This window comes from Triticum aestivum, chromosome 6A (assembly GCF_018294505.1).
Source record: "Triticum aestivum cultivar Chinese Spring chromosome 6A, IWGSC CS RefSeq v2.1, whole genome shotgun sequence".
NCBI classification, from domain to species: Eukaryota; Viridiplantae; Streptophyta; class Magnoliopsida; order Poales; family Poaceae; genus Triticum; species Triticum aestivum.
The window spans coordinates 124501592-124515117 of NC_057809.1; the positions used below are offsets into that span (position 1 = coordinate 124501592).

Genomic DNA, 13526 nt, shown 5'->3' on the forward strand with positions numbered 1-13526 from the left:
TTAATCGGTCGACCATTAATCAGAAGATTGAATAGGAACTTGCCAACATATATCTAGATTTTTTTATGTATTATACCATACTCTCGTGCTCCCAGCTATGTAGTATACCAAACACATGCTGCCATACACATATGAAAAGCATAGAGAGAAGGTAAAATTATTATTCCTAGCTATTAAGGAGCGGCATGGGGCTGGAAGGGGTTACGGGCCAAAAATTTGGGCTTTCTTTGCCCACCCATTAATGGGTCACCAGGGATTAATCTGCATGACAATTGATTAATTGGTCTAACTTGCCAACTAATCGGCCTGACAAGTTAACACATTGAATATGTGTTATTCGATTCTGGCATGCTACGAGTAGCGATTAACTGGCCCATTAACAGATTAATCGGGTGAATTCTTGAACAGTGTGAGTTGTTCTTGATCTTTTATTTTTTTTGTTGGTCCTTGATTTAATTTGGGTAAGAGCGAGCTGCACTGTGTTATACTAGTAAAACTCGCTCCCATCAAGTTATCGGTTGAATGTCTTGTTTTAACTAGCTTAGCCCGCGCGGCGACACGCCGCGCCCGTTGATAAGTCGCGACTATCTAGTAGCTAACATAATTTACAATTTCTAACCCCCCTGTATAACTGGTTGGATTAGTTATTATCTGCTCTACCATGACCAAATATTGTTTTTGAGGAAAGGCCATCATGGCTAGCTTTATTAAGATCAAATAATCGTTACATCGTCCATTAGTTTAGCTATGATGCAACCCGGGGGCTCCTCAGACTAGCTACTCGAAATCTTATTACAAAAGCAATACTGAGCTAGCTCATAAGCCGCTTGATTAGCGGACTAGAAACAATGTTTAAACTTAACCTTCCCAATCCAAAACAATAAGGTGTGCATCAAGAGCGCTTCCTCGTGAGAGCCACGTCCCTATTTTTTACTGTGACGGAGAAAGAAAACGAATGGGAGCAGAAAATGTGTCCCGGGATAACCCCCTCCGTCAGTTAAAAGTCCTTCACTGCCTTCCCCACGAAGGCATCCTTCCGCTCGTCCTCCTCCTCGCCACTGCTGCCGCCACCACCACCTCTCCTTTCTATTCTCCTGCCACCGCCACCTCATCTTTCTTCCTCGCCTCTTTCCACACCCCTCATCTGCCATTCATTCTCCGCAGCCGGGTCTCCTCCTCTCTCCCGCGCGCCGGCAGGGATGGAGGGACAACGGCAGGGCGACCGGATGAGACGACGACGGCTTAGTACATGACTACATGTTGCAGTTGCCGCCGGCATCATAGGGGCTCGTTCTCGGGTAGTAAATCGTGTAATGTCATGGCATAAATCGCAAAGATGTTCCTCTGTTCTTCCTGCCCTTCGAGTCCGCACTAGAAGCAGGGGTCCTCATCGATCGATCTTGTAAGCATCTACCTTGCAGAATCAGAATCTTGTTACATATATATTCGTGTTCTTTCCTGGAATTTTCGTGGTGACTGAATAATATATGCAGTGAAGACGGAATTAGTCTCGGTTCTGTCAGGCATTAGCCATGGTGTTGTTGGGGTTCGTCGTCAGCTTCTCTTTCCCGGCATCGATGACGCCCAATGTATGATAAGAAACATCAAAAAGTTTTCATATTGGTATATTTTCTTCAAATTAACTTGGCATCATGATAATTAGATTGGTCATGTATGTATGCAGCTTCAGTGTGGCGTACAGCCTTGGAGTAGCAGCGGACAGCGGGGCTGCAAACGCCAGCTCCAATGGCATTGACAACAGCTTCCTGGGCAGTCTGTGGGCACCGTTATTCAGGAACAACAGTAGCACCTTAAATGCCACTTCAGGGGTACATTACATGCATACATGTAGAACTTTCTAAAATAATGCAGTTTGAACTTTCTGAAGAAATTACACTACATGTTTGCAGATGCCTTAGCTTCTCCTCACCATCGTGACCACCCCTCCTCCTCGCACCAGATTGAGCAGCAGGCTGGGCAGAGCAGAGCGGAGCGAACGGGCCGTGCCAGAACCAGCATAACACGGTCGCGGGCGGAGAGGTCGAGGCTGAGTCGCTGGACTACGGCCTCGTGGAGGAGGAAATCCAGGGCTCGGGTTTCATCTACATGGTTGACTGCTCAGGTGCTGTGCCGCGGGTCAGTGCTTGGATGCTCTTCAACACCTTCGTCTTTATTGTCTCCTACACCTTTGGCTACACGCTCGGCCAACATGACGGCCCATGCAGCAAGATAACTACTACCATTCATGCTTGCGCTTATATTAATTCTGAATTTCATTCGTGCTTGTGCTTGTATTAATTCTGAATTATTTTAGTCCAGTTCGAGGCCGACCGCAGACATTGACGGCATCCATAACAATCATGCATCCTTCGACATCTGATTCGACCACTGCTCCCTCGTCGACTACGACGACGGGCTCATCGACATCACAGTCTCCAGGTTGTTCCCTTTTCTGTTGTTTGTCCCTGTTACTAAATCACTCACATGCTTGCTTTCTCTAAACAAATTTCGCTAATTACATTGGATCATTGTGCTGTACTGATGAAAAGAATTTTGTGTATGTGTATGTGATTGCATTTTTTGTTTGATTGATATTATTATGGTTACTCACAATGTACACTGGGCGATTAAACTAATATCCATATGTCCATTAATATTGTAGTTCTTGATCACAAAACTTGTGAGGAAAGACCATGGTAAATGAAGAGACAACATTACACTGGATTTTATCTTTGTGAGGTCTGTAGCAATATGGTCATTGATGCAACAAACAAGGGAACAAGTCCAGGTTCATCAATCATAGTTGTGAACCAAACACAGAGATGCAGAAATGGTTAGTTCTATTGTACTTCTTATTTTATATCCATGCTGATGACCATGATATTTGCTACTGGTCTCATGTTATTTCAGGACCGTAGATGGAGAGACCAGAGTTGGAATGTTTGCTCTTCTTGACATGGAGAGAGGGGAGAAGCTGACAGATAATCAATTCAGAAACGCAGCAAATGCTAGTTAACATCCAAAAGAGGAAAATAAAGGGGGAAAACAGGCCACATCTTTAAAAAGGTGCACAACAAAACCATTTATCATGCGCAGAAACTAAACACTACATCAGCTAGATTTCAAGTCTTGCATGCACAAAAGTAATTAACAAGCTAACCATCTATGTAAACTAGAATGCCATCAGCCACAAAATTCAGAAGGTGAATATATATATATAATACAAAGGAGGTAAATGCAGCTCCCTCCACATTTTCACATCCGGGCTTGGGACCGGCAAAGGCAGTGTTAAACCACACCAATCATCATTCAAGCATACAGGCCACACCATCAAGCAAATGCAACATTCACACACACAGAGAGTCAAGCACACACAGAGTCACACAAACAGAGAGTCAAGCACAAACACAATCAAGCCACACACAGTCACACACACAGTCAAGCCACACACACAGAGTCAAGCACACACAGAGTCACACAAACAGAGAGTCAAGCACAAACACAATCAAGCCACACACAGTCACACACAGTCAAGCCACACACACAGAGTCAAGCCACACACAGTCACACACACAGAATGGAGCACTTGCACACAAGAAACATACATAGATAGGGGCACAAACAGAAAGCACATGCAAGACCGAAGTAAACTCAAAAAGCTATAAAGAATTTCAAAACTTGGATGAGTAAACTGATTTCTCTAGAGGAGCGAGGGTGATCCAGATCTTCGTTCCTGCAAATAGGAAGCTAGTTAGAGGCTGATTAACTGATTATCTTCATCAATACCCACAAGTTTGTAGGCATAGAGACACATGCTTATTTATTTAGAATTTGGTTTGTAATTCAAATATTATGAGTGTACGCATATGGACATAAAAGAAATGTTAATGCATTCTTGTTCCACTTACTAGAGAAAGCAAGGCATGTAACATCAGCAACATTCTTATAGAAATTCTGGATAAGGTAAGCCATGCGACTTGATCACACTGGATGCTTTGCCGTGGTCAAGAGTAACCTTCAACACTGATTCATTTCTAGTGCTAGTAGATTCAGCCTGCAGGGTAGAGAAAGAATGTCGGTACAAATCACGAGGCAAACCAAGCTTCTTACTTGTTGGGTCCAAATCAAGGAATTCTAGCTACCAAATAATTCAAGGTGGATGCAAGATGAAACCTCCAAACATCAGCCTCACTGGTGCACACCAGCTTATAAGCTCACGCATTGCGTTTATATTATACAGAATAAACACACCAGTCTACCACCAGTCAAGTTCGAAATAGTGTACTGATTAACCAAGCCTATGATGACTTGCCAACCAGTTTGAAAGTGAACTGCAGTCCAGTGTTTATTCCATTTGTAAGTAGAACATGATGCAAGCAAATACCCTACAAGCAGAATTAATGCACTGGACTGGTGTATGTAAAGCATCCACTTTTCACATATTGGGAATATGCACTAACGCCAACTGCCATTATTCCCTTTATGTTCAGAACAAGGACGTTGGTATTTATAGGTAGTTCCTATTTTTCATATTATACATACTGGGTCATGTATTCTAAAATTGAAAAGAACCACCAAAGAATGGTTAATGTAGCCAACAGATGAAAGGCAAGTTAACTCACCGGGTGATGTGGATCGGCAAGCATGGGAAAGAGGACTTTAACTATGAGTGATTGTCTTGCCTGCAGGAAGATAATGCAACAAATATGAGTTATAACAGTGGCACACTGCCAAACACCAGAGACAAGTCTTGGTCCAACATAAGCAATAATGTTTCTTATCGGGCAGAATTCTATAGTACTCCCTCCATCCCGAATTACTTATCTTAGAGTTGTCTGGATATGGATGTATTAGATACGTGGTAATACATGTTAATTAGTGAGTTTAGTTGAACACCACACTAAAAAGGTTACAAGGAAACAGGTTGTTCACATACTTCAAATGCACTTGTGAAGCTCCACTTCAATTGACCTATTTTTAGATGAGGAATGGCATGGTGGGCCTGTACTTGGCAATTAGCCTGCAGATACTCGATACGGCAGAATATATGAATCAGTTTCTATTAAACTACAAGATGAGATGAAGTGCCTATAAGAAGAAATACTCCTTTTCTCCTATCCAGATGAAATGATGACCGAAGCCTTAACTTTAATATCAGCCTGCACCTAGCAAATAGGTAGTGAACTATTTTCAAACTTAAGTGTCCCAGACTGATAATCAATCAATGGAAGACATAAATTGTTCCCCTGTAAACACTAACAAAAGGTTGGAAAATGAAAAGAAACAAAATACGCACCGGAGAGGAAGCAATAGACTCAAAGTGGATCATGGGTTCTCCCACGTATTTCATGGTTCGCTTGAAGTACAAATCCTGGTTGAAGACGTTCTCAACCTGTGAAACAATTCATGAAAATATATCACCAACTATGAAGAGAGAAAAGGCAGGAAGGAGTGAATTTGAATTAGATCCCATTAGAGTGCCAAGGATATACTTGTTGAGAACACATTTAGGGGCTGTTCGGAAGAATAGTATTTATCTGTAACATTTTATTAGTATTGAAGTCTGATTTGAACTACAAAAGGGAACCTATCAACAAATGCCCTCCCAAACAGGCATGTGTTTATCAAGAGAACATATAGACCTCCAAAATAAAGTTCACCTCAGCACAAATTCTGCCTACCGTTGAAATAGTCTCAACTGGATACAACCCACGGAGAGTCTCAGCACCAAGGAAATGGCATCACTACCTGAACAAAACAATTGTGATTCATGTTACAGCTTGTGTAGTTATAGTTTCTTTGGGTGCAGTAATGAGCAGCTGTACAGGATCACCAAAGTATAAGATATCTGCAAGAGGCAAAAACTAACCATCCAGCACCGCATTTGCCACATCAGTTGCATCTGCACGAGTAGGCCTTAGATTGTCCGTCATACTGTCCACAACACGAGTAACAGCAGCAGGTTTTCCAGCCATGTTGCACTTGTGCAGAGCAGACTTCTGAAATAAGAACACTTAAAGACGAACAAAGTAGTACTCAATAGAGAAAAATACATGTTAATTACTATCAACGTTAGGAATATTTCCAAAGTATGAAGTGCAAACAAACATGTGATATTCAACAAAATATCAATATAAAAAATTTCAATCTGTTGGGAAAGATGGCACTGTTAAGTAGTACACTCTAAATATCGACATAGAGTTACTTACTTGCCGCACATCTTCTGCATGCCTTGTATAAGAAAGAGAGGAAGTCAATCTTGTTTGGAGCACCCCATTTTTTCATAACCTGAAAGTGGCGCATGCCCATAAAGTCATATAATGGGTTACAGCAAGGAGCTCCAGTTTCACGAAAAAAAATAACATGTAAAGTCTAGTCGCCAAGTTAATACAAGGAGCAAGAGAGATTCTTGGGAGGATTTCCTTACATCTTTATCCTCGTCAGACAACGTGGGCATGTCGATATGGATCTGGGAGAAATGCAATGTGAAGGCATAATAATCACAAGAAAGTTCAGAAAAAAATAATAGCGCCAGGTCTGTTACCTATGATCAGGAACTACCAACACCAAAATTAGATACCAATCAACAAACAACAATCAATCAATTGTAATAACCATGAACAAACAGCAGTCAATCGTGCCATATAAACATGTAATAATATCTCAAGGCAACAAACAGCAATCAATCGGCCTACATGGTTTGTACCTTCTCAAGGCAATCAATCAAACAACAAACAACAATCCATCTCAAGGCAACCAATCAAACAACAAACAACAATCCATCTCAAGGAAATCAATCAAACAACAATCAACAATCCATCTCAAGCCAATCAATCAAACAACAATCAACAATCCATCTCAAGCCAATCAATCAAACAACAAACAACAATCCATCTCAAGCCAATCAATCAAACAACAAACAACAAACCATCTCAAGCCAATCAATCAAACAACACACGACAATCAATCGTGCCATATGGGAACATAAGCAAAGCATGATAACAATAAACAATTGAAAAGAACAGCATCAGAACAACCGTAACAGGCAAGAACAAGATTCTCTGCATCTAGGATGGGAACAAGAATCGTCAGAGGGCAACCAGAATATCAAGCGCATGCGTTTGAGATATGAAAATAACCGACGAACAACGCAGGTGATGGAACAGAAGGAACGATTTGACATTGCTCCAATTTCCGAACCAAGAACCGATCGTTCCTGTAACCGTCGCCCCGACACGAACACGAAAGGCAGGATCGTCAGATAACAGAAGCGCACGCACAAGTAAACGCAGGAACCATCGCTCCACTGTGAACACGAAACACAGGAACAGAAGTTTCTCAAATAGACTTTAGTTCGCAAACCAGACCGACCGACCGCTCGCTCGCCCGCCCGCTTCCTCCCAGAGTCGCAGGGACGGAGACCCCCAACGAGACGGCCCCAAGAACACATGAGAGCATCAGGACGACAACGAGGACAAGCAAAATCATATCACAAGTGATTCTAAAGTGACGAAGAGGACGAGTAAATCAAACTAGATGCGATTTTCTATCTAAACGGGCGAATCTAGGACGAGCGAAATTAGTCGAACCAGACACACTTCAAGACAGATGAATCGAAAACGAGCAAAATGACAAATTAGACGCGATTCTTCTAATCTAAACGGACGAATCGAGTGGGGACGAGCAACATAAAGTCAGAGGCGAGGGGAGAGGGAATAGGGGACGAATTGCCTCACCAGCCGCGAGAGGAGGAGAGGCACGAACCGAGGACGAATTGCCTCACCAGACGCGAGAGGAGGAGAGGTAAGCCATTCATACCTAAAAAGTATATGTTTCAAGTTGGCAACATCGGTTGTCTCTCATCAGTTCCAAGTCGATGGCTAGCCTGAAATGACATGAGCAACTTAAAATGTGACTGTGATGTAAATGATGTTTCTATTATTCTTGAAGCAAGAAAAGTAGCTTACATCATCGGTAGCACCAACAGTCATATTTACAAATGAAGATTCAGATGACCTGTTATTTAATAAGGCATCATATGAGTCAAAGCTACTTAGGAATCAGTTTATGATCATAACAGCATAAGTAATTATTCATATGTGTATATCAAAGTTATCAAGGAATCAAGGATTCAGTATAAAACAAGTCAGACAAACTGATCAAAATTCAAACTCTGGCCATTTGAAAGCATAGAAACTTACCAATGAGTTATAGTTCTGCAACTCCAATAAGTCACCTGGTTTTTCATCTTTGACTTTAGCTATAGGTGAGAAGAACTAAGAACAAATAGAAGTACACAAATGGAAGTAACCAGTGTGTTTCGAAATTAGCAAGCATCCCACCCAGGGGGGAAATACATTTTAGCAAACCATAAACAAAGAACAATTAAAAGAATACCTCTCTCGACATTGCTTGCCTATACATCCACCCATGGCTTACTTCTGTGTCCAGCAGCGTGTCGTGGACTCATACTTGGCCCAATCAGTCTTGTACATGTGAGCAATCTCAGGCACCAGAGGATCATTGGGGTTGGGGTCCGTCAGCAACGAACAGATTGACAGGAGGACCTGTTAACAGAGACGGGTAAATGTTAGAGAAACATAAATGAAGAATTTTTGTGAGATTAAGTTGCTGAAGGAACCAAGCTTATATCAGCAACAAGCTTTAAGCAAAAATGGAACAACCAAGTTAGGAATGCAGATGCTGCCGTTGATATGGTCAAAGCCAGGCTCCACTATTCCTTGAGAATGTCAAGGCAAATGCTGCCGTTGTTGTTGATGAAAGAGACCTGAAATATGTTCATGTCTGAATGTCAGAAAAAAATAGATAAGATAGCAAGCAGCAGCAAACTAATTGTCTGAGGACCCTCAAGACATTTGTGTAACAGCAATTCCAATATCAATATGAACTCTTTTTTTACAAAGGTTAGCTCAGTACACCGGAAATTACCTTCTGGGGCTTGAAGGGATAATCTAGTGGGAAATGGATGTTCACCAAAAATAGACCACCGGTAAACGGGCTGTCTGAGGGTCCCATGATAGTGGCCTGCCAGTGGAACATGTCCTCACCTACAGGACCTGCCCGAATAAAAGGAAAGTAATACGGTATTACACAACAGTCAGACGAGCATATGTATGAAGCCAGTCAAGTATGAGTAAGAAACAAGTCGTATTTGCTACGAGATCAAATAGCGGCCAACTTTAGTTATGTGTGAACAAGTTCAGAATTAGGCATGAAATTATATTATCAAGGGTTATCCATCATATACACGTCCAGTACAATGATTAGAATAATTCAAAGTTCATTGATCTTAATTTCAAGAGGTTAGTGGAACCAACTGCTGTATTAAAAAACATCAAGTCACCCAGGAGGCCAGGACATCCACTGAAGCCACTTATTCTCCACAAAAACACAGAACACGAGGTTTACACACATTGTGAATGCTAAAGTTGCTTCAGTAATTATATTTCTTCCTGTATGCATTGATAGACCAAGGAAAACAGGTGACCATTACAACCTCACCTACTAAAACATAGGCCACTCTTGATTATTCTCTCTATTGGTTAGGATGGTACCATTCATGTTTCTCAAATCAGATTACACAACATTAACAATGCTAAAGTTGCTTCAGTAATTATATTTCTTCCAGTATGCATTGATAGACCAAGGAAAGGAGGTGATCATTGCAACCTACTAAAACAGAGGCCACTTTTGACAATTCTCTCTATTGATCAGGCTAGTACTGTTCGTATTTCTCAAATCAGATTTAAACAACATTACCAAAGATAAAGTTGCTTCAGTAATTATATTTATTTCGGTATGTGTTAATAGACTAAGGAAGACATGTGACCATTACCACCTCACCTCCTAAAACATAGTTCACTCTCAAAAATTCTCCCTATTGATTTGGTTGGTACTGTTTATGTTTCTTAAATAGTCTAGTCCATGCCTAACAGATTAGATTGGTACTGTTTATGTTTCTTAAATAGTGCTAGTCATGCCTGATTGTCCATATAAACTGTGAAGTCCTTGGCAATTTTAATTTCTTTTGGTTATGGCACTTAAGATAGCATATAGTGCTACAGGGCGGTGCATGTTCTGCCCATGTGGTACTGACCGTAAACTATAATAAGGTTGGCATACTTTATAACCTGACAGAACAAAATCCAAGGGTTTTTTTAATGACTTGCTCAGAAGATACATCACACTTGACATGAGTCAATCATATTAGTAGTCCATGTACAGTTCATAAGCAGTATTCTCCACCAATCAATCCAGCAAACCTAAAAGCACTGCGAGAGCACAGCTAAATAATCGACAACCAGGCCACGCCAACGGCGCGCTCATCCAGACGCAATACAATTCGGGGCAAGATCTAGACGGAATCAAACGGGGCAGAGGGGAAATCACCAGCACTGAGGTGGGAGGGTCCTTTTGCAGGTCCTTGAAATGAGACCATTTTGTTGGTCCATACTTTCTTACAAGATCAATAATTTTGTCATCTTCCTGTAGAAAAAATATCATAATCATAAATATAACTATAAAATGTGCAAAAGGTTTTTTTTTCGAGCAAAGTCAGGAGTGCAGTGCCAAACCTCTTGAGTCCAAGGACCTTTGATGAGTTCAGGGTTAAGAACCTTCTGCCATGGATGTAAGTATTGTACCTCTGTCCTATCCAGAAAGAGCTCAGCTGCGTAGATAGATGCCGACAGAATATGTGAGCTCACCACACTTGCATATACAGAACATCATCCAAGCAAGTATGGCATTACTATACAACTAGCTAAAATGTGGGCTATGCATTCATAAGGTTACCATGAGATAAACATTTGTGTAAACTATAGGAACAAGTAAAATTCGAGAGGGATTATCATCGAAACACATACCAGGTTGATGAGCGATCCACGGCTTCAGTTAAAACACCAGAAGCACACCATCAGAACAACGATAATGAATCAAATTAGGCATCATGAAAACATCCATTCAAATATCAGGTGCCAATATCTAAAACCAAAAGTTCTAGTAGCAAAATTTGGGTAAATAAACGCTTTGGGACTACAGGCATCAGCATCACAAAATGTAAAGAATGTAAATATACCTGGCACTATATGCCAACTCAACTCATGAGTGTCCTTAGCAACACAATAAATAGCAAATGTGATATGTCCAGATCAACATGTTTGTACCTTAAATACTTAGAAAAGCATTATTCCAAGGACTGAACAACAGTAATACCAAAAAGAGAATATGATATCCACATAAGACATAATCATAAAAAAGTTCAGAAAAAAGAATAGTGCTAGGTCTGTTACATATGATCAGGAACTGGCAAAACCAAAGTTAGATACCAATCGACAAACAACCATCAATCAATCAATCAATCAATTGTAATAACCATGAATAAACAGGAATCAATCGTGCCATATAATTAAGCATCTACCATCTCAAGGCAACAAACAGCAACAAACAACAATCAACAATCCATCTCAAGGCAATCACTCAAACAACAATCAACAATCCATCTCAAGGCAATCAATCAATCAAGCAACAAACAACAATCCATCTCAGGGCAATCAGTCAAACAACAAACATCAATCCATCTCAGGGCAATCAATCGAACAGCAAACAACAATCAACCAATCGTGCCATATGGAAACATAAGCAAAGCATGATAACAATAAGCAACTGAAAAAAACAGCATCAGAACAACCGTAACAGACAAGAACATGATTCTCTGCATCTAGGATGGGAGCACAACACACACGCCTGCCGATAGAACAAGAATGGACAGAGGGCAAGCAGAGTATCACAAGGGCGCATGAGTTTGAGATCTGAAAATAACGGACGGATAACGCAGGTGATGGAACAGAGGGAACGATTTGACACTGCTCCAATTTTGAAACCAGAACCCATCGTTCCTGCAACGGTCACCCCGACGCGAACACAAAACACAAGATAGTCAGATAACAGAAGCGCACACACAAGTTCTCAAACAGAAACGCTCCACCGCGAAAGCGAAACGCAGCACGGGAACTTGTTAGCTCGCAAACAAGACGGTGACCCAAACCAACAGACCGCTCGCTCGCTTCCTCCCAGAGTCGCAGCAGACAGGGCGGCCCCAAGAACACGCGATAGCATCAGGGCGACGGTGAGGACGAGCAGCATCATATCAGAAGCGCTTCTAAATGGGCGACGGCGAGGACGAGCAAGTCAAACCAGACGCGATTTCTAACTAAACGGACGGATTGAGGACGAGCAAAATCAATCAAATCAGACGCACTTCTTGAAAACAGACGAACCGAGGACGAGCAAAACTGAATCAAACAAATCAGACGCGATTCTTCTACTCTAAACGAACGAATCGAGCGAGGACGAGCAACATGGAATCAGAGGCGAGGCATGAATCGAGGACGAATCGCCTCACCAGACGCGCGAAGAGGAGAGGCTCTACACATTGGCTCAGAAGGGCGGGTTGATCCGAGGAAGACTGATCTTGAACAGAGCGGCGGCGGCGGAGGAGCGCGACAGGCGGAACTGCCGCCCCGACCAGGCGGCGACGGGCAGGTGCACGTCGATGAGCACCACCACCCTCCTGGCCACCACCTCGACGCACCGTGCGGCGACGAGCGCGCGCAGCTGGCGCACGACGCCGATGCCCCCGCCGCCGGTCGCCGGCTTCTTGGCCGAGCCGCCCGCGTCGTCGGGGAGCAGCTCGGCCGCGCAGGCGGAGAGGGAGCAGGGCGGATGGATTTGGAATGGGAGGCCGGCACGGAGACCACCACGCGGAGGGCGCGGCCCGGACGAAGCGAGGACAGATGAAGGAGGCGAGCTAGAGGCGCGGCCCGGACGAAGAGAGGAGGAGCGGGCCGGCCAAAGGGCGGAGCTTTATAGACGGGACGGAGGCGGTTGCGGCGGGCGGACACGGCTTCGCGAAGGTGAGGTGGTGGGGTTGGGGCTGGATGCCTCGATCCGGATCGGGTCGGCGGCGGTGCTTTCCTTTTTCTGAATTGGGAGCCGTTGCCGTGTCTTTCCTTTTTTTTATTGATTGATTGAGCGGTGAAAACAAATGTGTTCGTGTTAGAAACACGCTACCACTGCCAATAAATAAATAAAAACGCACATATGAATAGCTAGGATACGTATCGAGTTGATCGACAACTCGTATGGACGGTGTCGTGGCGCGGCAGCTGTGCGGATCCCGAAGGAGCGTGTTGGGGGGGGGGGGGGGGCAACGTCGGTCTGGACGGTGGCGGCCCGCTGATCTTGTGTGTTGAGCGACGCGGGTCGGGGGCACGGGTAGGGGGCACGTGGTGGTGGGTGGCCCAGATCCATCGAGGATCTGGCCGGGTGCTGTGGGCGCGGCGCGAGGTCGTTCATGCATCTGGATGGCCTTGGTTTCTCCTCGCGGCTCTAATGGGTGGAGGGCTAGGTCGTGGAAGGGATCTCCTCTTGCCCCGGTCTAGTTCGGTGGGTGGCTGCATTTGTTGACGGGTAAGTCACTGTGGCTTGGTGGTGGCGGGGTGCTA

The 13526-nt window shown here is 43.4% G+C and overlaps 1 protein-coding gene across 9 annotated transcripts; it reads right to left on the reverse strand.

Annotated features, from left to right (window-relative positions):
• Window positions 1-1142: 1142 nt before the first annotated feature.
• LOC123132447 (pyruvate kinase 1, cytosolic) lies at window positions 1143-12950 on the reverse strand. 9 transcript variants are annotated; one of them, XM_044552240.1, is made up of 15 exons: window positions 10887-12416; window positions 10596-10690; window positions 10411-10506; window positions 8950-9077; window positions 8685-8788; window positions 8202-8567; window positions 7968-8016; window positions 6428-7885; window positions 6210-6288; window positions 5870-6013; window positions 5749-5819; window positions 4937-5020; window positions 4623-4682; window positions 3909-4054; window positions 1143-3733 (listed from the first exon to the last, which is right to left on the reverse strand). In XM_044552240.1, exons 8-14 carry the CDS (start codon window positions 6455-6457, stop codon window positions 3944-3946), a joined length of 579 nt encoding a protein of 192 aa, XP_044408175.1. In that variant the 5' UTR covers window positions 6458-7885; window positions 7968-8016; window positions 8202-8567; window positions 8685-8788; window positions 8950-9077; window positions 10411-10506; window positions 10596-10690; window positions 10887-12416; the 3' UTR covers window positions 1143-3733; window positions 3909-3943. The 9 variants fall into 9 exon arrangements, 1 of the variants encoding a protein (XP_044408175.1); XR_006464728.1 differs by lacking the exons at window positions 1143-3733; window positions 5749-5819 and adding exons at window positions 5682-5748; window positions 12425-12950 and having other exon boundaries at window positions 3975-4054; window positions 4937-5392; window positions 5870-7885; window positions 10887-10908; XR_006464727.1 differs by lacking the exons at window positions 1143-3733; window positions 5749-5819 and adding an exon at window positions 5682-5748 and having other exon boundaries at window positions 3975-4054; window positions 4937-5392; window positions 5870-7885; window positions 8202-8236; window positions 8398-8567.
• Window positions 12951-13526: the final 576 nt, after the last annotated feature.

Excerpts from the sequence above, each read along its gene's own strand:
- LOC123132447 (XM_044552240.1), bottom strand. The coding sequence starts at position 6,457 with ATGCCCACGTTGTCTGACGAGGATAAAGAT. Across the intron at positions 6,289-6,427 it reads TGTCTGACGAGGATAAAGAT|GTTATGAAAAAATGGGGTGC; the intron begins GTAAGGAAATCC and ends CGCCACTTTCAG. Across the intron at positions 6,014-6,209 it reads ATGCAGAAGATGTGCGGCAA|TGTTCTTATTTCAGAAGTCT; the intron begins GTAAGTAACTCT and ends TTCGTCTTTAAG.